At 39.1% G+C, this 25,657-nt stretch overlaps 1 protein-coding gene across 2 annotated transcripts in view; it reads right to left on the reverse strand.

Annotated features, from left to right (window-relative positions):
- Positions 1-240: 240 nt before the first annotated feature.
- The window catches only part of SPSB4 (splA/ryanodine receptor domain and SOCS box containing 4), a 224,645-nt gene continuing 199,228 nt past the window's right edge, over positions 241-25,657 (reverse strand). For both annotated transcript variants that reach the window (XM_089669511.1, XM_089669510.1), the window contains exon 3: positions 241-1,442. In XM_089669511.1, the coding sequence (XP_089525637.1) occupies positions 1,315-1,442 (128 nt within the window). In that variant the 3' untranslated portion in view covers positions 241-1,314. The remainder of the gene's footprint in view (positions 1,443-25,657) is intronic.

Here is a 25,657-nt window from a genome sequence, read left to right on the forward strand (position 1 = left end):
TGTTTGGAGCTGCACAACCCCATATGCAAAGGTGGTCAAATGTTTTCAAGTTCTAGTTCCATCCATCCACCTCCTTTGGGTCTTAGAGCGCAGGAGAGTTTATTTCCATACCTAGTCCTGCCCACTGCTTTATGAATTGACAGTACTGCCTCTGTTGCTGAAACCCTCTCATTTTTATCTGCAGTGTCTGGGAGGAGAAGCATGTGAGACACCGATGAAGGAGAGATTGGCAAAGTCAGGGAAGGTAGACATTTTTAGTTTACTTTATGAGGTTTGTGCATCACATAGAAATTGATTTGGTATTTGTTTAGACTGTCATACAGGAGTCTTTAGTTTTAAAAGAAGTGACAAAATACTGGAAAACAGTAAGGTTCTTTTGTCCTGTTGGGCCTTGTCATCAAGATGATGTGATGTCCATTATGACATCACATAGTATGTATATTGGAATCTCTATATATATATTGTACTAAGGCATGGATATTGAAAGGCAAGATTTATTATCCCTGCTTGACAAGATGAAGAAGGTTCCCAGATTCCCCTAATGAAATGGAGATCGCTACTCCAGCTCCATCAAGCCTCTACAACCCAGATGAATCCCCTGTGCACACAAGAGTTCTAACACTGCAAGTAAGTAGAGACACTGCCCATAGCTACCAGCTCATATTCTAGATATCAATTTCTAACCTACAGTATATAACAATGAAAGATGAAATCAAGCTTATTGCTGTAGGCAGCACCACCATTTTTCTATCCTCCAGTTTTGTGCAGAAGAGTAATAATTTTGGAAGGCTGTCCCTTTTTCCTGTAATGGTGCCAAAAGAGACATCCATACTGGTTTACTGGTTAGTCAGAAGACTGCATTCAAGTATTGACATTATCTATGCTGCCGGCAACAACTGCTATACTGATTTCCTTTTTCATCTACTACACAGTTGTGTTCTTTATCAACAAGAATATTTGTGCATTTTTATTGGTGGGAATGAACTCATTTACTCAATCTCATAGTATTATATATATTCTATACAGAAAGGTGAACATCAAATTGATAACCAGAATTCCTCTTGATGACAGAGATAGTACTGGATGGAACATCACACAATATTTTTCCAGTAGCTTCATTTATGCCCCGTGGCACTGCATCCCAAGAAAAAGAAACAAAAATCAATATATATATATATTAAAAATTAAATAATGTGTAAGTAACCATTGTAAAGGAAATTTGTTCCCATGTAAACAATATCTGTTGAGTTGCATTATATCTTCTTTTGATTTTCTCCTTTGTTGTTGTCCTGTTGAGGCTACAAGAGGGTGCTGTCACTGGTATTGTAAATAGTTCTTTAATGACTGAGGCAACGGTAAAGACTCAATTTGGTGCAAACGCTCTCTGCCAATAGCAAACCGAACCGATCTTCTGCATAAATCCATCAAAGGCAGCGGTTCCGCTGAAAAACAGAGAACATGTCCATTAGTATCACAGGATAACTACTTTCTGTGTAGCTGCAAAATCACCCTTCATTCTAACAAATAATGATGATAAAACAGAAAAATAATGATCAGTTTCTAATGTCTAATTCAGAACTAGGTGGTGCCACACTTTAATATTGAGTTTGTTATGTCCAGCATTAAAGAACACCTGGCATCATATTGGTTGTTTGGGGCAATAGATTCTTGACCCATATTTAATAATGTCATATTACATGTACTGCTAGAACTCTACAAGAATTATATTAAAGTGTTACTAAACCCAGGACCCTGCAGTCACTATATCTGGTCTCCCACAGTACACACAACATGGAAATGCAATTATTTTAGTAAATATAAGCTGCTAAATACATTTGCTCATCAGCCGTTGGAGCAGTCTTGTGACTTCTATCAGTGTCTAGTAGAGCACTGGTTACAGCTTGTAGGAGGAGTTTTCACTCTCCTTTTGAGGCTGCAGGACCCCCGACCCTCTGTCTGGACAGTGCTGATTGGCCCTGTGCTGATCACATACACTCTCCCAAGAAAAATACTCCTCTCTAGCAACACACACCAAACTGAGCATGTGCAGCTTGCCCCCGAGGTTCTGTACTATCATCAGATGTATTGGGGACAATAAAGAAAGGGGAGGATCAGAGAAGGCAAGATCAAACAGCCTTAATACACAATGTGGAGGATTAACCCCTTAGGTTCCACAGTGAGAATAACAAACATGCTTTACTACATACATAGACTGATTTTACTGTTGTAGGTTTAGTAAGACTTTAAGGACAGCCTTTGATGCTCTCAACCACGTTGGACACTCCCAGTAGAAGGAAGTATTGGTACTAATTCCCATCAGATTCACACATAAGCTCAAGAAAAATGTAGTTCTACATTTACAGTTTTTCTTTTCATAACCGGTTATTATTATTATACAGTATTTATATAGCGCCAACGGTTTGCTCAGCGCTGTACACTACAATGGGAGACAGTAACGAGACAGTACAGTACAATACAATTTGATACACGAGGGGTTTGAGGGCCCTGCTCCTTGGATTACAATCTAGGAGGGAGGGGATAGTGGTACAGGAGCAAATAGCTGGGGGATGAAGTGGTAGGAAGAGTGGAGGAGGTCGGGAATTAGCAGGGGGTGGGGTAGGCTTCCCTGAAGAGGTAGGTTTTCAGAGTGCACCTAAAGGTGAGGAGAGTAGGTGATAGTCTGATGGATTGGGGTAGGGAGTTCCAGAGGATGGGGGAAGCCCAGCAGAAGTCCTGGAGATGGGCATGGGAGGAGGAGACCAGGGAATTAGAGAGTAGGAGGTCTTGTGAGGAGCGGACAGTACGTTTAGGTGGTATTTGGATATCAGGTCGGTGATGTCGTTTGGGGCAGTGTTATGAACAGCTTTGTATGTCAAGGTTATGGTTATGCATGAGTTATGGATCAAAAACTAGAGTAATCACAGTACCAAATATAATAGCATACCTGCTGTATCCTCTTGTACCAAATTGTATTGTAACTGTAATATCTACCTTCATTTTGTAAAGCGCAGTGCAAACTATTAAATCCTGTATAATAATAATATATTGCATATTTCAATACTCAGAACAGATCAAAACAGAATTAGAAGAACACCCAGTCTGTCAAAATGAATGCTATAATGACATTTGCAAAGGCCATCACATATGTCTCTATACCTATAATGTAAAATGCCAACAATTAAACACATTGAATGAAAACTATTATGGCAGTTCCCAATTGTATTTAGTGGTTTCTATCAGGTCTGTGATCTGGCTTATTACATTATGCATTTACGACTCCCTGTTTAAACAATATGGGCTAGGCTGCCTATTAGGCAACTGGTGGAAGACTAGCAGCTTCTCATCCTTTCTCAATAAGGTCTCCCAGCACACAGACACTGCCCAGCCAATATTAGGTAGCAGCTGAAGGGCTCTTCCACTTACTGAAAGTTGAAAACTTCTTCAAAGCAGTGTCAAACCCAAAATCAAACATATTATTATATTGCAGCTTACCAATTCTTAGATGTGATGGCAGCATTCATTTTATTTTTTAGGCTTTTTTACTTCTATTTTCATCTGGTGATTCAGCTAGTAACTCTGCTGTTTTCCAGAAGCTGACGCTCTTCAGCAGAATGTATTAGTTTACATGGATGTGGCCATTCAACACTGGCAGAGGTAATTAAAATGGTCAGCTTTTATTTATTCATGTAAAACCTTTATTCCGAAAGGAAAAAAAACTGTTTGCTGTAATTGATTATAGTGTTATCAATTTGTTATTTGTATTCAAATCTGCTAATATATTTAACCCCCCAGACTGATAGTGCTGCTACCTGCTGTGTCCCGTGCTCATTCCTCCAGAGTGGTGTCTCACTAATACTAGACGTGTGTTACGTACTAGATCACCAGGTGAAAACAGAGGGAAAATGCAAAAGAGAAGAAAATCATCTAATAAAGGTAAGCTGCAATATATTACATTTTTGGTTTTGAGTGTAACACTGTTTTAGAGCTGATTTCAAGGAAGATGTAAAATATACAAATTGGTGCAGCTCTGTATTCAGCGCCTCATTAAATGTATTTTTCAAATGCAAGCAGTGTAAGCGTTTGATTTGGTATCAACCTCTTTCAATCACTTATATAGCAGAATTCAGGCTGGAAGAGGAAGAAGCAGCACAAGTAGCCAACCAGCTCTGCTTTAGTGCTCATGTGCTAACAAGAAGCATTCTGCAAGGAGGAAAGAGCAGTGTGCCGAACATGCACTCAGTCTGCTGTTTCTCGTTTCACTGTTCAGTCTCAGGCTGGAGGTGGGAAGGAGACCTGTAAGTTTTACAAAACTATAGCAGAGAAAAATCAGATCTCTACTGCCAAGCAGTGCTGTCCAGCAAAGCTGTATAAATCTGAGGGCTGGATGGACAGAAATACAAATTATTTGACAGGTAAAACAGCTCTCCTATATATATTTCATCTGTGTATTGAGCTATTTGCCTGAAGTTCGGCTGAATGTTTTATTGATGTGTAATACTACAGGAATATATGCATTGCTAGCAATGATTATATTAAATACTGAACATCTATCCTCATTCCCCTCTTCAAGCAAAATATAAATTGAGCGTGTCTGCTATAGCATATCACCTCTGCCTATTTTTTTTATATCCTTGCATGTTTGAATGGGAGGCGAGCCAGTACAGCATACCATGTTAAGGTCAAATCTTCAAATCTCATATAACGGTTTGAAAGGCATTGCCAAGCCAGTGTGGCAGAGTGCATTAAGGGATTTGGAATGTGCACCTCTAGGCTGAGCACGCCGCAGACACTGCAGTGCGGTGTGGAATTTCTGCTTTCAACAGGAAACCATAGGTTTCCTCATAGGCTATGAAAATACTAGTCATGCACATTTGTACAGTAACACACTGTGTAGAGTTCAATCATTTTCCAGGGGTTGCTGCACCAGCTCAGCTGTGAGAACAACTCCTATGAAAATTCCTGAGAGCTGACTGCCTAGCTGTCAGCAATAACCAGCAATCAATGATCGGCATTATTTTCTTAAGCATACTTAAAGAGGAGCTCTGGGCTTATTTAAGGGCAGGATACTGTGTTACTAGAAGTAGCTGTTAAATAATTGAATACAACCAATTCACACTAAAGGCTACTTTGAGGAATTGCTTATATACTTTTCATAACCTAACAAATTCACATGGTGTGTCTGTGCTCAGCCGATGCCACATCATCCCAACAGCACTGATCACTCAGAAAAGAACAATGACAGTTTCCATTGTATAATGGAAGCCACATTTTTTTCCTGGTGCATAACTCACATGCAAGTCTGGACCACATTCAAGATCAAAGACTCAAAGTTCACTACGTAGTGTTTAGGTGTCAGAGACACAATAACATTATAGCTATAAATGGTCCCTCCTTGTTTCAGGCTAGGTATAAATGCCTACTGGATAAAGACTGGCCAACCATTGCTTTGTTGGTTTGTGGCTGGTTATTCTCCTCTGTATAGACCTGCTGGGGGAGCAATACAAGTAAGGCCCCTTTCACAAGAATAGTCCAATCAGGTCCGTCTGTCAGTTTATCTGGCAGATCTGATTGGATAGTTCAGTCACCCCTGTAGACCGGGGTTGAAAATAAACTGACACCTCGTGTCCGTTTACACCAACCTGCCTCCACTCTTTTCCGCGAAAAAACAAAAACACAAAAACAAAGGACAGTGGAGTCCATTTACATCTGGCCGCCCAATAGAACAGACCGGACTCTGTCCATGACCACTCTGCATAAATTGGACAAGGACCTGTCATCTGCCCACTCTGCTCTGATCAGCAGGAGATCAGCGGAAAGATACCCCACTGATCAAAATGGAGTCCGCCTCATGGAGCCTAAAGGGGAAGTATATTGCAAAAGCAGACAGGTACTGACTGCACTCCACATTGATTTTAACTTGATGCATTGCCCTCTGTTCTGTACTAAGCTATTCATTTCCATACAATTCCCAGAACAGCTTGACTCACCCACTGGCCTGTTCACAATTTTGGGGAAATTTGTAGAAATTTACCCACAGCACCCAAGATGGCACCACAGTTCAAAAAGGCTGGTGTACAACCACACATCAACACTATAATCACGCTACTAGGAAATAATAAGAACATTTTCACAGATCTACTGCCATCTATCCACTCCCTAAATCTGCTCTGTTTAGGCAACAGACACTAGAAAGAGCTGTTGAAGATGGAGATGAAGGCTTAGCTAATGCCTTTGATAAAAGGTCACAATCTATATATTGGTAATAGCGCTTCTTAGTCTATTTAGGCTGAATATTTTAGGAAAAGACATTGAGCGTACAAAAAAGATGATAAATCAGTTTATTAAGGAGTCATGATTACATATTTTGAGTTTGAAAAGGTTTCCTCTAATGATTCCTGATCATCTTGTGACCAACGACAAATCACACACTATGCACAATAACCATGTAGTGTTAACAGAATTTATTTATAAGGGATTGTCCATTTTACATGTTATACTTGCATGGAATATCCATACTGGCCTCAAAATGACCCCAGATATATTCCACATACTACAGTCTACCATACTATCTTAAACTTTAGTCCAGAGGAAATATTTGCTAACTAGAGAGCAGTCTTCTGTTAAGCTGCATGGGGAGACTTTGATCAATGCAACTAGTACAAAGTCCTTAGATCTTCCTTCATCTGTTTTTCTTCTTTCTTATAGAAGGATTTCTTTCATCTTCACTAAGCATTTATTAAACTGTAAAATGAGTCATTACCATCTGTGCCAGCAACGATTCTACTAAACACACTTAATTCTACCTTGTTTCTTCAAAGAAGCCCTGTTTAAGACACTGCAGGCCTAGCCGCAAGGCAATTTCCTGTTCAACGCCTTCCAGCAGCTTCCCAGTTCCAATGGATTTCCATTGTAGCTCCCTCTGCTGGCAAAATGTGATTCTGTACTCTGTTACGACTGGACTTGGATGTAGAGAACATTATAAAATACAGCGGAAGGAAGCCCATCTGCTGCTTATAGGTCATAGTGACAGTACAAGGTCCTAATCATCTGACTTAATGTACTGTCTAAAACACTGGTTTCAAGTTACTGATGTTTGAACCCCAGGAGGTATTTATACTTGATTTGGGGCAAACTCCTTCCTCTTACAAAGGATTAAGTCTAAAAGTTTAAAGTATTAGCAAATTATACAGTACATCATAAATAAATGGATGGATGCCAAACATAACGAGGTTGACTTACTAAAGGAGTTGAGAGTTTTCACACAATACATTGTGTGAATATTCACTTCAATTGTCCAATTATGTGAAAAGCAAATTTCTGTTTGCCTATTTCATCTGCACATGATTAGGTATTCACAGTGAGCAGGAATTAGCTTCAAACATGATTGGAGTGAATATTTACACCATTTATTGTGTGAAGATTCTCAACTCAAATCAGCCCTGATGTACACAAAGGGCACATACTGAACAGATATAACAAAATCCTTTCAAGTGTATTTATCAGAACAAAAAGAGAAAATAAGGCTTTGTTCAGATGTGCAGCTGTTATTGCTGCACCTCTGAAAAGCGATATACAGTGAATTGCTTTTCAGAGGTGCTTGACAAGCGGTGAGGAGGTAATAGATCACCTCCTCACTGCCTGTTTTAACCCTGTAAATGCCACTTCACTAATGCACATGGTTGCGGGGTAGGCCTATTTGCTTCCATGGGCTGCATTTGACAGTAGTGCTGCCTGCTGAAAGCAACGGGGGGGGGGGGGGGTGATTTTATATACAACCCGATGTTCATGATGTGTACAACCCCATCTGAATATCCTTTACTTGGTCTTCCCACTATTTGTGAAACTGGCTGTCAGATTTTTTCTGGTGGTGGCTAGGAGTGTAAACAAATCGAGTACTGTCAGTACTCAATTCGTTTGGAAGCATTGTAGAGGAGACATCAGGGGTGTAATAGAGGACTTGTCACACAAACGCACGAGGAGAAATAATCAATCCTGCAGCAGCTACCGCCTTGCAAATTTGAGACACAGAAGCCTGATGTCGGAAGGCCCAAGAAGCACTAAGTGCCCTAGTAGCCTAATAAAGTGTGCCGTTATGGAGAAGGGAGGAACCTGACCTTTAATGGTAAAAGCCTAGGGTCGAGAATAAGGAAGCTGTGTCTGCCAATGAGCGAAAGACAAAAAATATCAATCCTGCAGCAGCTAACTTAAAACTTCAATCCACTAGAAGTAAGCTTTTACAAAATATTTACTGAGGTTTTCAAATAAAAATGTAACATATGGCACAAGATCTCAGTACAAAAATAATATATAAAGAATAGTGGGAAAATAAAACCAAACAATGCAAAACAATACAATATGGGCTAATGGGTTATAAATAGCGATGGCAGTGCAACACAAAATGGCTACTGGTACAATAACGGCCAAATAGGCCATCCAGCCAAGCTTCAAACTTACAGCTATATAGAGAAGAATTTAAACTTGTGGAGTCTGCATCTCATGATTGATTGGGGCCACCAACAACCTTAAGGAGGCAGTAGTGTCCACCATCCAAAGAAAGGGGAATACATGACCACTGTAAGGGAGGAGAAAGAAGGGTGGGAAAAGAGAGAAGAGAGGTTGAATAGAAGAGAGGGAGGGGAAGGGTCCCACAGGAAACTGTTACATAACCTCAATGAGAATGTTGTCAGCATCTTCAGGCAGAAAGCAAAGAACGGTCCAGGTGTGTGTCAGCATTATGTGTGACCCATGGTTTCCACACTTTCAAAAATTGGGCATATGTTTCATTCAGAATGAAAGTGAGCTTCTTGTGCACCGTGGTCCCCATGAGTTGATGCTTGACCTTAGCTAGGCAGAGGAAATGTTGATGTCAGGCTTTAGCCAAAGTTTGGCTGTCTGCCAGGAATACAAAGCCCACCCATCTCTGCTGGCATTTGGACAAAGTTGTGATAGGTTTATGTAACAAATCTTTCCATGGGTTACGCATCCAGGACACACCAAAGAAGGTTCTAATCATGGCGTACACCTGAGAATAGTAACAGAGTGCTTTTGGGCAGGTCCACCAAATATGGAGTAAAGTACCCTATTCCCTACAACCTCGAAAACACACTGGGGACGTTTTAGGAACAAAAAGGGACATGCAGTCATAGGTCATATACCAATAGGAAAGTAAATTAAATGTGTTCTCTTGAGCCAAGATATTTTTGAGAACACTTGGATACCAGATATTGTTCCAAACTGCCTGATCCAGAGTCTTGCCCAAGTCAACTTCCCATTTTGCCATATACAAAGGCTTCCTATAACCAAAGGTATTCATAATGGAGGCATAAAGAAATCAGAATCAGAAATCAGCCCCGTTAACTATGGATCATTCTGACACTGGTTCTCAAAAGAGGTCAGTTGCTTCAGGGGGTCTGGTTGGTTCTCCTTCAGAAGTATTCATAAAAACAAACAAGTCAAATAAATCCTTTAAGTAGCGCTCGTAGTTCTTAACAGGAACAGTGGTGCGCTCACAAACTGGACAAATAAGGACTCTTCCATGGAAATAAATTATTTAGCCACAATAGACCACACTTTGAAATAATAATAGGACATAGGGTACCTGCCTTCAGCATAACAATTTGTCCCCAAATCAGAGTGTTTTGTATACAGTAGATGAGTATTTGATAACAATGTGCCACACTTTACAACTGCACTCCACCCAGCATAAGTAGTTTGAACAGACTTATGTCATCTGCCTCAGAAGTATATAAACAAACACTCAGCAGTAGTAACAAGACCAAAGCACTAAGTGTTGGATCATACCTGTCAGTACCATAGGAGTTAATGTTTATAAACTGTCAGTCTACTTCACTTCAGGCTGCATGTGTTTAGTTTCACTATTAACCACTGTGGCTATAGTCAAATCCCATGTGTGCGTGTGGGAACAAGGAAGGAAGGAGTGCCTCTTACCCCTCAGACTCTCGGCCATAAAGTTCTGATGTATTGCAGCATATGCACCCTTAGGACAAGGTTCCCCTTGGTGACGTCACCAGTGACCTAATTCGACATGATTCGAACTTTGTACATTGTTCTTTGTCAAGGAAGGGCTTATCAGTCTCCTAGTGACAGTAATAAAACAAACTGAATTTTAAAAAATCTCTAATAAAATATAAGAAAAAAAACTAAAAAATGTAAAGGATCATCTCCCCATGCACACCCAAAATACCAATGTGTATGTTGCTATAAGAGGAATAATTCTAGGGCATCACTAATGATGAACTGTAAAGTTTTTTAAGTCTCAACAATTTTTTTAGTTCACACGTGGGAGCAATTTTAAGGCTTGACATATTTGGTATCGATTTACTCAACGCAGTCATGCCTTTTAAATTTTACACAAATAACAAATGGGAATGACACTGTGTTTGCATGCACTAAAATTAAAACACTTTTACCTTGGTCCAAGCTGGCAACTATACAAAAATAGTCATACCTGGAGTTTCGTTTTTTAAGAATTCTTCAGTTCCAAAGTGGTAGTAGTAAACAGAGTTTTTATTGGGAGTGCTGACTGTCACTTTAAGCAAGCTACTAGAAGGCTTTAAACACGTTTCCAGTAGTACTAAAGCCTGCTATAAAAGCTATATATTTACTGCATGCAACATATTATTGTTCCGCAAAGCCATGGTTTAATCCAACAAAATTCAGTTCTGATAAACTCCAGAAAAATGTTAAATATCTTTTAAACTCTATTCATATTTTAGGTCAACTACTAGTTTAGATGTTTGGCTATTTCACAGAATTCACCAGAACAAAGTGTCTCTTTGGGGAATAAAAATGATTCTATTTCAGTTACAAAAGAATGTATCTTCCTGCAATGTAATTGGCAGATGTTTGATTTTCCTTTGGTGGAATCAATACAGCTGTAGAAGAATGGAACCAAAGTGTAGAACAAACAACTTCAACCAATTACATCTGATATATAAATGTGATTCATTATTGAATATTGTGCAAATATAATAATCATCATGCATAACAACAGGATTCCGAAATTAAACAAAATTTCTGCCTATCAGTAATCGCTACTCATTGCACCATTTGCAATAAACTATTTAGCCTTTGAAGACAAATTGACTGATTGCATTTCCTCCAATTATTAACCCAAAATAAGCAGACAAAAAGGGCAAGCCTCCCATAGTGTGCCCCCCAGCAGTCATTTAAAGAATGGAGCCATGGCATCTCAACCAGAGGGAGTTATTTCAACCCTTATTTCAGAAGCTGCGGTATCTATTTTCAAATGTGTACATCTGCATTTAAGATACAGCTATACTTGTGTTAATTAACTTGTAGTGCAATTACACTTGTTCTTGGAATTCCTCATCCCCAAGTCTTATACATAAAAGTCCCTAATCAAGCGAGATCTTGGCTTTACAAATACCTTGGCAACACACAACTGCTTGTCAGAAACCCCTCCAGTGGGCCTGTCCATGGGTGCTGTAACTTCTATCCAATGTTATGGAGAGTTCCATCTCTACTGAAGGGTTGGCTGGAGGATTCTAATAAAATAGGTGTGAATGTGGTTAACAATAAGAGTAGTCGCAACATTTGGCCAGTGAAACAATACAAAAATGACAGTGTTCATTTTGTTGGTATAGTTTAGGAATGGAGTAGTGGTACTGGGCCTAAGGATGAACATTGGATGGATTGCTGTTGGTCTAAGATCTGGCAGATGGAGGAAAGAGGGGAGGTCTTGGCTATTAGAATGAAAGTATATTTTAGGTTAAGAGGGAGGTAGGAAGTCAGCTGGAGGAACATTAGTTAACAATCTGGCTTGATACCTTGGGTGTACTGGAAACATTGTACTATGGAATGATGGGTATCTATAGGCAAGGTTAAATGAAAGATTCCCGGAGGAGCCTAACTATGGCGGCAGGTGAGAGCGCGATGTGAACGCTCTCCACAGGATAGCCACTCTCCCTCCCCAAATGTTCCCCGAGTAAAGCTGCGAAGGTGCCCGGGCAAAAACTCACGGGCGAGAGGGGCCCCCCGAAGAGAACTTCGAGGACAGAGCTGCAGGAATCCACGACTGAGGGACGGACGATACCTCCCGCCCGAGACTGCTGGGAATCCAGGTGACGCGCGACAGTCACGTGATCTCCCGAAAGGGAGCTCTGGGAGACAGAGAAGCCGGCCGGTTCTCCGACACAGGGGGAGAAGCCGGCTTCCTCACTGACAGGACACGTGATACCGGCTCAGCGTCCCGGTGAAAGGAGAAGAGGAGAGATTTGGCTGCTCTCCGGTGGAGTTAGAGAGACATCAGCGTGGGAGAAAGGAGACCCTGTCTTCCGGATACCTGTGAGAGAGGTAGAAGGAGGAAAAAGGAGACCCGGAGAGACCCCCCCCCCCCCTCCTTCAATCGAGGGGAAGAGGAGCAGAGCCAGAGCAGAGGACAGAGACCTTAAAGGACAACTTCCCTGGAAAGGCAGCTGGAATGTGGGTGAGTGAGAGTGGATGGACTGTATATTAAATCCGTGTTATGGACAGTTTATTAAAGCAGCAGAAGTAATTATAGACTGGGGGAAAAAAGAAAAAAAAAAAGAGAGAGGGGGAAATATCAAGGAAATCGATGAAATTAGAACCTCTCTAAAAAGACCCATTATAGCATATACCCTAAAGCCTTAAAGAAAAGGGTCTGGACATATATAGAAAAGATGAAGAGTAAAAATAGCAAAGGGAGTGGTCCCAAACACTCCCAATCTGGAACAATCAGAAAATTTACGTCTCAAGGCAATGTGACCCCAGAAAGAACTCAGGAGATAGCAGAAAAAAGTATAATGGAAAACAGTATGGATAAGAGTACCAGATCGCCTGGGGAAATGGATAATAATAGCCAACAAATAATAGAAGGAATAGAGCTAAGAGTAAAGGAAGGAGAACTACAAATCCCAAATAAAAAGGAGATGGCAGAAATGTTTGGAAATTTGGAAAAATCAATTAAACAAGAGATGGGAATAATTCGGAAAGACTTGGGACATCTTTTGTCCAGAGTAGAAGAAACAGAAGAAAAAATTAAAAAACACGCTCAAGCTATTCCTGAACTGAGAAATCAAATAATGGAGATTAGGCAAGAACAGAAAAAGTTGGGATATAAGTTGGAGATACAAGGTAACATGTACAGGAAAAATAACCTCAGGATAAAGGGAATCCCGGAGCTTACACAAGAAGAAGATCTAAGAGAGACAATACAAAAAATTTTTAAATCCATCATGGGTAGACCTAGAACTGAGTCATTTATATTGGACAATATATACAGGTTAGGAAGGTTCCAACGAGATCGGATGGAAGAGAGACCGAGAGATGTAGTGGTACAATTTAATAAAAATGGAGAGAGAGAAGAAGTATGGAAGAAGATAAAAGGAAGAGCTAGTATTGAATATGAAGGAAAAAACTTGCAAATTTTTGCAGACTTGACACCTGAGACATTATTGAGAAAAAGATCATTGAGACCACTAATAGAACAGATGAAAAAACAAAATATACAATATAGATGGAATAGCTCGATGTGTCTAATCGGATGGAAGAATGGAGTCACTGCATATCTGAGATTTCCAGAGGAATTAAGAGACTTTTTTGATAAACTTAATATTCAAAGAATAGAAATTCCAGGTTGGGAGGAAGAAGAAGAGGGAGAGAAATATGCTGAGGGAAAAGAGGAATGGCAGCAAGTTAGAAGAAGAAATAGAGAATAAATAGATAGGGGAACATCGGGGGAAATGGGGAGTAGGTGAACCGTACAAGGTTAGAGTTCCACCTCAGGGTCAGGATCCAAATGTGGCATTTGGCTCACAAAAGGATTAGATGGAATAAAAATAGGCCCAATGGGGGTGGGGGGAGATGGAGGGGGAGTAGATGTGGGAGGGGGGGGGGAATGGGGGTGGGAGGATGGTATAGGGGGAAGGTTTTAAAAATACTTTGCATAGGGATGAGATGTATTCAAGAATCATGGAAGATATAAAATTTATAACATATAACGTAAAAGGGTTGAATAGTCCTGGGAAGAGATTTAAGCTATTTAAGGAATTACAACATAGAGAAGCCTCAGTAGTTTTTTTACAGGAGACGCATCTTGAGATTAAGTCAAACATCAAATTAAATACTAGAAATTATCCAACATGGTTCTATGCAGACTCCCCAATTAAGAGAGCCAAAGGGGTGGCAATTGGGTTCGCTAAAAATATAAGGTGGGAGGTGGAGGAAAGAGAGACAGACCCTGAGGGGAGATTCTTATTTTTGAAAGGTAGATTACAGGAAATGGACTGTACAATAGCAAATATTTATTGCCCAAATAAGAGACCAGAGGTATACCTGAAAGGGATATTAAGAAAACTGAGGGACTTTAAAAAAGGAAGGCTGATAGTGGCGGGAGACTTGAATTTATGTCTAGATCCACAGATGGATACAACATCTCGTGTGCAACGGGAGGGAGGTAGGTCTATGAGGATCTTGAAGAAGGAGATATATGAGGGTCAACTAGTAGATATATGGAGGATAATGCATGGAAAGGAAAAAGACTATACTTTCTTCTCTAATGCACACGAGATTTATTCAAGACTGGACTATATAATGGTAGAACATCAACTTATTGAAAGGGTGGCTAAAGTAGAAATAGAAACAATGACCCTCTCAGACCATGCCCCAGTTATAATGAAGTTGAGATGGGGGAAACAACTGACAAGGGGGGTGGGATGGAGATTAAACGAGGCCCTTCTATTAGATCAAGAGACTGACCAGCAGATCAGACGGGAAATGGAAAGATATTTTCAAGAGAACGAAACAGGAGACGTGTCAATGGCCACTGTCTGGGAGTCCCATAAGGTATATATTAGAGGTATATTGATTGCGTTAGGGGCAAAAAAAAAAAGGGAAAGGAGTAAGAAAATGACTGAGCTCTTAAAAGATATAACTGACCTAGAACAAATCCATAAAAATACAATAACATGTGAGATAGGACAAAAGATAATAGGAAAGAAGAAAGAACTGGAGATATTAATGGAAGAAGAGAGGAGGAGAGTACTTAATAAAGTTCTAGTGGAGAGGTATAGATGGGGAGATCGTCCAGGAAAATATTTAATGAAGGCCCTGAGAAAAAAGAAAAATAGAAATTACATAGAAAAAATAAGAAACCCCAAGGGAGAAATGGCTCACTCTACTAAAGAAATTGGGAAGATATTCAAGGAGTATTACAACAAGCTGTATAATATTAAGTCTCAAAACTTAGTAAATAATAGGGAAAATGAGAACAGAGAAAAAAGAAAGGCATATTTAAAAAATGCAGGACTACCAAAAATAGATGAAGACCTATTGAAATCCCTGGAATTAGAAATCACACAGGAGGAAATAAAAATAGCACTAAAAGACACTAAAGTGGGGAAAAGTCCTGGCCCAGACGGATACACCGTGAGGTATTATAAAAAATATAGTGAAGTATTAATACCAAAGTTGAAGGAATATATGAATGCCTTGGGGGGAGAAATGGAGATTAGACAGGAATCCCTACAAGCCCATATAACACTCATACATAAGGAAGGGAAGGATCCTACTCAATGTTCAAGTTATAGACCAATCGCACTCCTAAATGTAGATACAAAATTATACGCGAAGGTTTTAGCAAATAGGATCAAAAACTTAATGCCAGAATGGATCCAGGGAGATCAGGTTGGCTTTGTATCAGGGAGGGAAGGTAGAGATAACGGAATTAGAACCCTGTTATTGATCCAGAAAGCTAAGAAAGGGAAAACCCCGGCAGTGATTCTCTCGATCGATGCTGAAAAAGCTTTTGATAGAGTAAACTGGAGCTTTATGATGGACACCCTAGAGACCATGGGAGTAGGTAGTAGAATGAGGGAATGGATAGGAAAATTGTATAAAATGCCATCCGCGGTTATTTTGGTTAATGGTGAAAAATCTACACCTATAAGGATGTCAAATGGGACTAGACAGGGATGCCCACTGTCCCCTTTATTGTATGTGTTAACATTGGAACCCCTATTAGAAACAATTAGGAAGAACGTAGATATAAAGGGAATACAAATAGGGGAAACGGAACATAAGGTGGCAGCCTTTGCGGACGATCTGTTGTTTTATGTGGGCAATCCTAGGATAACACTCCCGAACTTAATAAAAAGCTTAAAAGAATATGGAGAAATATCAAATCTAAAAATCAACCCGACAAAAACCGAGATCTTGAATATAAATCTACCGAATAGTGAGAAAGAAAAGATAAAAAAAGAATTCCCTTTTACATGGAGAGATAGAGAGATAAAATATTTAGGAGTTAATCTTACTGCTTCATATTCAAAATTGTATAAATTAAATTATATTTCCCTTTTAAACGAGATTAAGGAGGAATTGAAGAAATTGGGAGGAGGAATCCCTTCCTGGTTAGGACGAATAAATCTGATAAAAATGATAATTGTACCCAAAGTTTTGTATAAATATCAAATGATCCCAATAAAACTCCCAGAAGCTTTTTTTAAAGAAATTAAAAAGATGATAACAAAATTTATATGGAAAAATAAAAAATCTAGATTATCGTATGACTTGATAAGTAGACGAAAAGAGAGAGGGGGACTGGGAGTGCCGGACTTTAAGAGATACTATAATGCTGTAATTTTAACAAGAATTTATGATTGGACACACAATAAAAGGGAGAAAAGATGGGTGAAGATAGAGAATGATCTGAGCGGAGTTGACCTGAGTAGAAACATATGGGCACCAGCACAATATAGAGGTTTAGAGAAAACCACGAGTGTGTTCACATTGAATGTTTTGAAGGTTTGGGATAATTTACACAAGTATATGCACTGGGATTTTAATTCACAATTAATGCCACTAAGGAATATGGAGTATTTTCCACCAGGTATTGAGGGGAGTATGGGAAAATGGATCAAAAAGGAAGACATTCAACTAAGGGATATTATGGACGGAAAGAAGTTGAAAACATTGAAAGATTTAAAAAAAGGTGGAAGGGAACTTTTTACTAAGATTGATGAATGGAAATATCACCAATTAAATCACTTTGTTGAGGGTCTTCCGAAACCCATAAGAGGGAGAGGGGAGTGGAATTTGTTTGAGAGGTTGTTGGAATCACGAGGAGATGGAAAACGGGCCACGGCAAAAATTTATAAAATTCTCACCGAATTAGCCACGGAATTTAAACCAAGTTATATAGTAAAATGGGAAAGAGATTTGGAAGTGGAGATAGATGAAGATAAACAGAGGAAGATATATAGACTCACACACGAGAATATTAGCATGAGAGAGGTGGAGGTAAATTATAAGAGTTTAGTAAGATGGCACATCACACCAACTATGGAGTACAAAATGGGTATAGAGAGAACACAAGAGTGTTGGCGTGGTTGTGGAGAGATGGGTACATGGTTTCACATTTGGTGGGAATGCCCAAAGATACAAAATTTTTGGAAGACAACAGTAAACTTAATTGAGAAAATCTCAGGAATAAAGATTGGATTAGACCCACAAGTGTGTCTATTACATAAAACAGACTTACCAGTGAATAAATATAAAAATTCGGGTATATGGTACTTTGTAAATGCAGCGAAGGGTTTGATACCTAAGTTCTGGCATAGCTTGGAGGTTCCGAAAGAGAAGGATTGGGTAGAGAGAGTAAATCAGATTAGTAGGATAGAGAAACTATATTATATCCAGGAAGATAAGATAGAGATATATAACAGGAGATGGGAGAAATGGGAAGATTTCGTACACCAAAGGAATATATCTGAAGTAATGTTAGGAGAAGATTCTTAATTTCATATAGAAGGAAGTAAGAGAAAAATGCAAAGTGGGAGGGGGGTGGGATGTGGTAGGGCATAAAGGTAGAGGGAAGGGAAAAGAAGAAAAAGGAGGTAATAGAAAGAGAATAAGAGTAAGAATATTATATGAGATTGTGGATGAAATGTAGTGTGTTCTTCTTGCATGTGCCTCTTTTTTTTTCTTTTTATGTTTAATTATAAATATAAAAATTTAATAAATATTTGAATTAAAAAAAAAATAAATGAAAGATTCCCAGACATCAAATAATTTTCGTACCCGTGATTCCTTGTGTAAGGAGGCAATTCCATATGAAAAACATAGGATAGCTTGTCTAGAAATAGAGAAATGGTGGGGGTTCAGGATAGATCCACTTATGTAGGATGGCTTTTCATGTTACAAGAGATGTGATAATGAGGAGTTGTTTACAGCCTCCTGAGATTTTGATACCTGGGACATTGATCAGGCCAAAAAGTGCCCATCCAGGACTTAAAGGCAAGTAGTTTACTAAGTGTGAGGTAGCATAGTGCACTACTGTGTTACAAAATCATTTGAGACACGACCAGAAGGCATGGAACAGATCCACATTTCACACAGAAGAGCCCATAAGGTAAGAGCGATGTGGAGATATATAGGAAAGGTGGAAATGCTTTAATTGTTCTCCAGGAAAAACAATGATTTTAAGAGAATTTCAACTTGAAGCTGTGGGAAGGTCCTAGTCCATTTGTTAGGTCCCAAGTGCACAATTTAATAAAAACCACACAAAGCCACTCTCAGACCTGTGGAAGTCATCTCCACTAAAGCCACAGCTACAGCTGTTCAGTTATCTCAGTAGGTCAGTCGCTGCCTGATTTTTTTGCTCATTCCTTCTGGAATGAAATTCTCTTCAGCACTAACCATCCCTGCATAGTGACCCCCCACAAGTTTGTATTGGGCTGTATCCCAAAAGAAGCTAAAGACACTCAGAATACATCCTGCATGGAAGCTCTCTGTGTTTGACAGACCAATCCAGATATTGATAGGAGAGAGTAGTACCTAAATAGCCCTCCAATAAAAGCCATTCCACAGCATGTATAACTGGAGAAAGCTTCAAGTCTGCTTCAAGCTTGCTATCTTCTGGCAACAAATACTAAATAAGAACTAACACCATACACTCCCTCTAAAGACCTCCATTGAACACAGGGGTTTATTTACTAAAACTGGAGAGTGCAAAATTTGGTGCAGCTCTGCATAGAAACCAGTCAGCTTCCAGGTTTTATTATGAAACTTAATTGAACAAGCTGAAGTTAGAAGCTGCCATGCACAGCTGCACCAAATGTTACAGTCTCCATTTTAGTAAATCAACCCCACTGCCTGTATTTAAAATTGTCACATAACATAGCTCCATGACTTTAAACTCTTGTAATGAACAATCCAAAATGAAAAAGACCATGTTTGGCTATTCTTATTTCTCTGCAAGCCAATTAGGTTTGAACCAAAATTAGATTATGCAATAGGTGCTTTCCCTTTTTCACACTATTTAATTTCCTGCTGTCTATCTGGAGATGGATTAAGCCAGAACTGGACCCTAGGCATGGTAGAAGCTGCTCCCTACCCACATTACTTCTAATGACATTGATAATAATTGAAATAATACAGAGAAACTGAACCATTGCATTTTCTGTACTGACAAGGTCCCATCAGACGACCAACTGCATCCTCCCTTGTGAAGTGACAGGCAGGTGTACAGCTCTGTCCAACTGGGATATCCTCCTGGTTTACTGCAGATGCATTAAAGTAGTAGCTGGCCCCCTGGACACCCATCAGGTCTTTGTTCTATCAGTTGGCACACAATTTTTGAGAATATGTAAATCCTGAACTGCATTTTAACTGTGGCAGTATTGCAAAGAAAATAGACAAAAGTGTTCACTTGTTATAGTTAGTAATTTTAGCAGTGCTTATAGGCAGCACAATATCTTGCCTTTAGATTAGATCCCAATATATAGGAATAGAACACATGCCAGCAGATGTTTAACCCCATCACATCCCTGTATATCACTGTGATCACAAGCAATACTGCACTGCACATTCTTCAATGATATATAGATGGAGCAGAAATGCAGCATAATCACAACATATTTCATTGCCTGTCTCTGCTGCCTAGGTTGTGGAGTAGACAAATTGAAGGAGGGGGATGGGGGTGGGGTAATCATGGACTCCATGATCCACAGTGGCTGTCAAGGCTGCTATGGTACAACCATCAATGTATACCAAACAAATATATCCACATTACACACAACCATAAAGAGCATACTATAGATGTGATGTGTTTATTGTTTACATGGGGAAATAATGTATGCTTCAGTCATTAATGTGAGCAGCGGGCATTAATGAGATCGCAGCAATCACACTGCACAGCAACGGGGAACTGCGCTGCCACGAAGGGGAACTCCGCCACATGACAAACAGCATCAGCAATGTACCAAACAGTGTCAGAACAAGTAATATCTCCTGCGGTAATGCAGGAGTAATGGCTATAATTTAACCGCCTTTGCTAAAATGTGCTCATCTTGCAAACTTTACTTAATTCAAGTTTGTGGCAGGCACAATTTAGGGGGAACTATTTCAACAGTTTATGTTGTAGCTAACAGCACGTCTTGTATTCTGTGCCTGTACATTCACCATTAGAGTAAAGTCTCATCCTCAGTAGAGCTAGCTGTATTCATTTATCTTCTCTATTCCCTATGGATAACTCAGATCCTCAGCAGACTAAACAATCTTCAGGCCATGACAGAGCGGAAACTGCAGTGACGAAAGCTAGCACGTTAGCAGAGATGGTATAGACTGAATGGTAGTGCTAGTGTGCAAAGTGGAGTAATGCATTAAGTCATATGTTATGTTTCTCTTTGTAGTACATTTCCTGCCTCCGGACAGTTGTTTCCTTTATTCCAAGGTCTCTAGATGTGGTATATATGAGTGATTTAGTCGTAGTCTATGAGACCATAAGTATCCATTATTGAAATAGAAAAAAATAACACGTCAGTATAGTTTTTGTTAAAGTTATTTTGTCATAGCTCATTGACTGTAAATATATAAGATTGGTTAGTAACTTAAAGTGGAAATTCACTCTCTCAATCAACATTGACTATTGTTAATCCTTATGCTGCTAGTATTAGTAAATAGATAGAAAATTTATACCATATTTACTAGTTTTTATCTTTTTTTTAAATTTCTTCAGTTACTTTCTGGTTTCCTACCTAGGCAAATGATGCTATACATCCCAGCAACCTTCAGGAGGTAAGGAAAGGTTCTCAGTTCCGCCAATACCTGAGATAAGGGCATATAGATTCCAGGAAGTAAATGCTACATTAATCATCTGCCCTTACTCAAGATGGCGACTACCAGAAATGCTAGGGGGTGTTTTTCTAAATTATTTTTTAGTAAAATAAAGCATAGAGACATGGATAGATGGGTGAGTTTGCTTTGAATATTAACAATGAATAAAATGGCATTTTTTGTTTATGGTGCTTAGATGCAGTGCAGTTCCACTTTAAAAACTATAACTGGGCTGTTAAATAAAACAGCACAGTGAACAATGTACAGGTTCAGAGTGTAATAAAAGTAACAACCAAATTGAATACATTTTATTCTGGTCCGACTTCAAACTGAATTCTGACTGATTGCTATGCAGTACAGCACTTTTCACTCATTACTGACTTCTTTCCTGATAATGGGAGAAGAAACAATATTCAAACCCTCCTCCACAGTTTCATGAGCTGGTTGACAGCCAGTGCTGTTGAGGAGGGATGGCCATACACAGAAGAAATCTGGTTATAGGGAAGCACAGTACAGACTTCATAGAACGGAAGGTTTCTACATGTCACATTGCATCACAAATCTCAAAAATAAGGGAATAATTCTACATTTTAGGATAGTGGGTGGAATCAAGGAAAAATATCTTTATGTCTTTTGCCAAATTGTACAACCAGAACCACTAGTGTATAGTACAGATTCAGTCTAATAACAGGGAGCCATTTGTTGCCTGACACTTGCTGACAATAATTGGTGCAGAGCAAGGAACAGTGGCTTCTATAGTGGAGGGCTTGGGACCAATGGTAAAGTATAACCAAACAGATTGTAGTGAGGTTGGCCAAAAGGAACAAAAAGGCCCTCCATTGAACCACAGTAGATTCTTTTTAGAACATAAGTATCTACATGTCTCATTCTTTACGAATCTGAACAATAGGGGATATTCCTCATTTATGAATAGTGTGTAGTGCTATTTCTTAAATCTGTGTGCTAACTGTATATATCTAGTGGTTTTGGATATGCAGAAGGCCAAGGGGAATAAATACCACCCACCCACTATTCTAAAATGAGAAATATTCTTATTTTTAGCATTTGTAATAGAATAAAAAGTGCAAATATCATTTGTTCATCATCATCATTAAGACTCTATTGTGCTTGGCCATGGCCATGGCCTCTTTTGATTTCATATTTCAGTGTTATAAGGAACACTCTCAATTTTAAATGTTATAAACAAAACAAAAACTTTTGTACTACTGCAATGTTGCTTGAATTGAAACTGCTTCAATAAGAAGTAGAGTTATTGGGTGAAAAGGACTGTTCAACTAAAATAACATGAATTAAACTGCTTACATCATGACATATACTGTGGTTAATACAGCACATTGAAATATCTTCTTAAGTTTTTTCAATCTTGCTGTCATGGACAGTTGGAACATCTGTATGCTAATTGAGACAAGGCGTGTGGGTAACCATCATTTTAATGAATCACAGCTCTGTAACTATTAGCAGTTGTAATTCACATAGAATTCTACATGGACAAAATGTCCACAATCAATAAAACAGCTGATAAAAATCACACTCTAAAATAAACAACACTCTAATGCAGGCCATAGACGGGTTGTTTACCAGCCGAATTTTCATCTGCACGAAAAATTGGCCGGTATTCACACCATTAGTGGGGCCAGCCCGTCGTCCGTTTTTTGTGGATCTTCTCGTTTATTTTTATCGGTTATACTGGAAAATCCACGAAAAACAGCCGTTTTTCGTGAACATTGGTTGCAGCATCGGCAACGACCAATTTTTCATTTATCGGCCGACAATTCGGCCGATAAACGGCCTGTCTATGGCCAGCTAAAGTCTGGTTTCCACTGGCTTTCCACGCTATCTCCCACTCTGTTCCAGGAAGGTGTAGGCTTATTCAGATTGGTGTAGTTTTGTCTACAATGTTTATCTTGGTATTTCTTTGATCGAGGTGCAATATGGGCTTTACCACATGCTGAGTTATACCTCCTGGAAGAATCTAAGGGTGAGATTGCCACAATGGAGGTCCACTATCCCTTTCTCACCACCTGCTAAATTGTCTCTGTCCACCCGCTCTATCCTTGGTAAATAAATATATTTTGTTTATATTTTTCAGCAAGCTTTATGATTACATGTAAGGGTGTTCATTTTCCTCCAGGCTGTCCTATACAGTCCCTAATTGATGCTCCTTGTACCCTTCTGCTGTGTTATGTTAAATATTCCACCCTGGCCTCAGGATAAAGATCTACAACAGCCTACAGTTCATTCGGAATTCAGCAACTTGAATGCTAATACGTTCATAAGCAAAATTATTCCTCACTCAGTTCTTCATCCATGAAACGGAGAATGACTTTAAATACTGGCTTATGGACTTTAAAACATTCTAAAGGCACAAATAAACTGGAGGTCTGCAAAATCTAGCTTCAGTCCTTTAAAGCCCAAGTCTCATGTTATGTGGCTCCCAGTTTTTGGATTGATGGATATGTTTAACACCAGAATAAAATCTCCGAACAGCATTCTAAAGCCACTGAATACCCTCTACAGAGATATGTAAGCATGCATATTTTTTTCTTTTTAAAGATGCATAATGTTCAGAAACACATGTATTTGATGTAACCAATTCTAAATTGTTGGCATTTTTCTCAAGAATGACCTTATTGTATTTGGCTAACAGAAACTTCAATTACTTTCCTGGATGGGGACAATGATTCAGTTCCAATAAGCTGAAACAAAAACAATGAATAAAGATAGAAGGAAACCTTTACCATGTAAAATACAGCAAACTGCTATCCTTAGTTATTACTTGTATCACTTGAAGTGGCTTCCAAGCACAATTTAACAGTAGAACCTAGGGACCCAAAAATCTGAAGTCTCCATAAATCTTTTTCAGTAACTCTGGTGCAAACTGCAAGTTATTTTTCATTCGACCCAGTAAGCTGAATGAAAAAACCTGATAGATCACTGTAATCGATGTTGGTGTGACAATCTCCCCCACTGTGTCTTTGTATTTTGACAGGAGGACTCCCCCACTTTCCCTGTTGGAATACATTGATCAGTGATTATAGCTATCAGCTGCAAGTGCTGATCGGATGCTGGTTTTCCATCATGTCCCTTCGAGAAAAGCTGGCCATTAGACCAGCTTCTCTTGGACAGACAGCTTTATACACTGACTGAAAGTCGGATAGTTCCTGCTGAACCAGCCAATTTTCAGCTAGTGTGTACCCAGCTTAAGGACAGTGTAAAGTCTGAAGCTACACAGGGTGCTTCTTTATATTCCCTGGTTGGTGCAGCTTGCATGGTCAAAAGAGGTCTGTGAAAGGCTTCAGTTTGTTATGATCAGTCTGACAAACAAGGCTCAAGAAAACCATATATACACAATGATGGCAATCTATGGCATCAATATGATCTAATTTTTTCAGACCATAAAACTATGGAGACCTCCACCCTTTGTGGCTCTTTAGAAGCCTTTCCACAATATATTGGACTGATTTTTGCTATTTGCATTTAAATTCATCCTATTCAGGTAAAAGTCAGGGTTCTATGCAAACATCTAATATTCCTCCACATAAAACACAGTGGTACAGTCATGCTGGATCAGAAAGGGGTCTTAAAGGGTAACAACTTATCTTTGAGTTTATACTCCATTTGATTCTATAGAGAAGTATGAATATTCACAAATACCTAAAACAGACCTTGCAATAAAATGCCAAGTATTAGCTCAGGGCCCTTTGAAGAGATTGCTAGATATTAGAAGAGCAAAAGTGTACCTGCAATAAAAAATGTTATAATGAATACTCACCTTACTCCTGCCTTCTGTATTGCCGGGTGTGACATTACTTTCCACTTGGTGAAGATCCTGAACACTCCAATCCAGTGCAAGATATTTGGGAACCTCATTGATCCCAGAATCTTGATGGAAGGAGCATGCTCCCCCCCACCCCCTCAGCACTGCAGGTGGAAGACAGATAAAAGGTAAGTATATATTCCAACTTTTTTCCATACTCCTACACTTTGCCCTTCTAAAATATAGCAATGTCTATAGTGGGAGGGGCTCTGATCTAACAAGTGGACCTTGCATTTTATGGCAAGGCCCGATTTAATAATAATTTAATTGTAGAATGATAATAATAACAACAACAGCAATAATAAATATTAATAGAGAGATCTAAACTAATTCCTGAATGTGTATGACCAATGTCGGTATTTACAATTTTAATTTTAAAAAATGACATTTATTGCTTTAATTAAAGCTGATCTCCAAGACACGCCAATACTGTCTAAATATGAGATAAATGTATATTCTTTACTGAATCTTTATGTGCTTTGTGAAGTTCACAACTTTCTTCCACATCCTGCCATCTTTAGATTTGTAAAAGGTATTCCTGTATATGTTTTATTTCAGCTTTTAACTCCTTTTTACAGATGGGATTGATATTTCATAGTAAATGTTATAGATTCTGACAGTCCAGCACTTTTCAGTATAAACTTTACAACAACATCTATTCCTGCTGTCTGCTTCTATCAGGAATAAAACATTACAAATACT

The sequence above is a fragment of the Staurois parvus genome, unplaced genomic scaffold (assembly GCF_062004578.1).
Source record: "Staurois parvus isolate SC_StPar_1 unplaced genomic scaffold, SC_StPar_1.0 ptg000078l, whole genome shotgun sequence".
NCBI lineage: Eukaryota > Metazoa > Chordata > Amphibia > Anura > Ranidae > Staurois > Staurois parvus.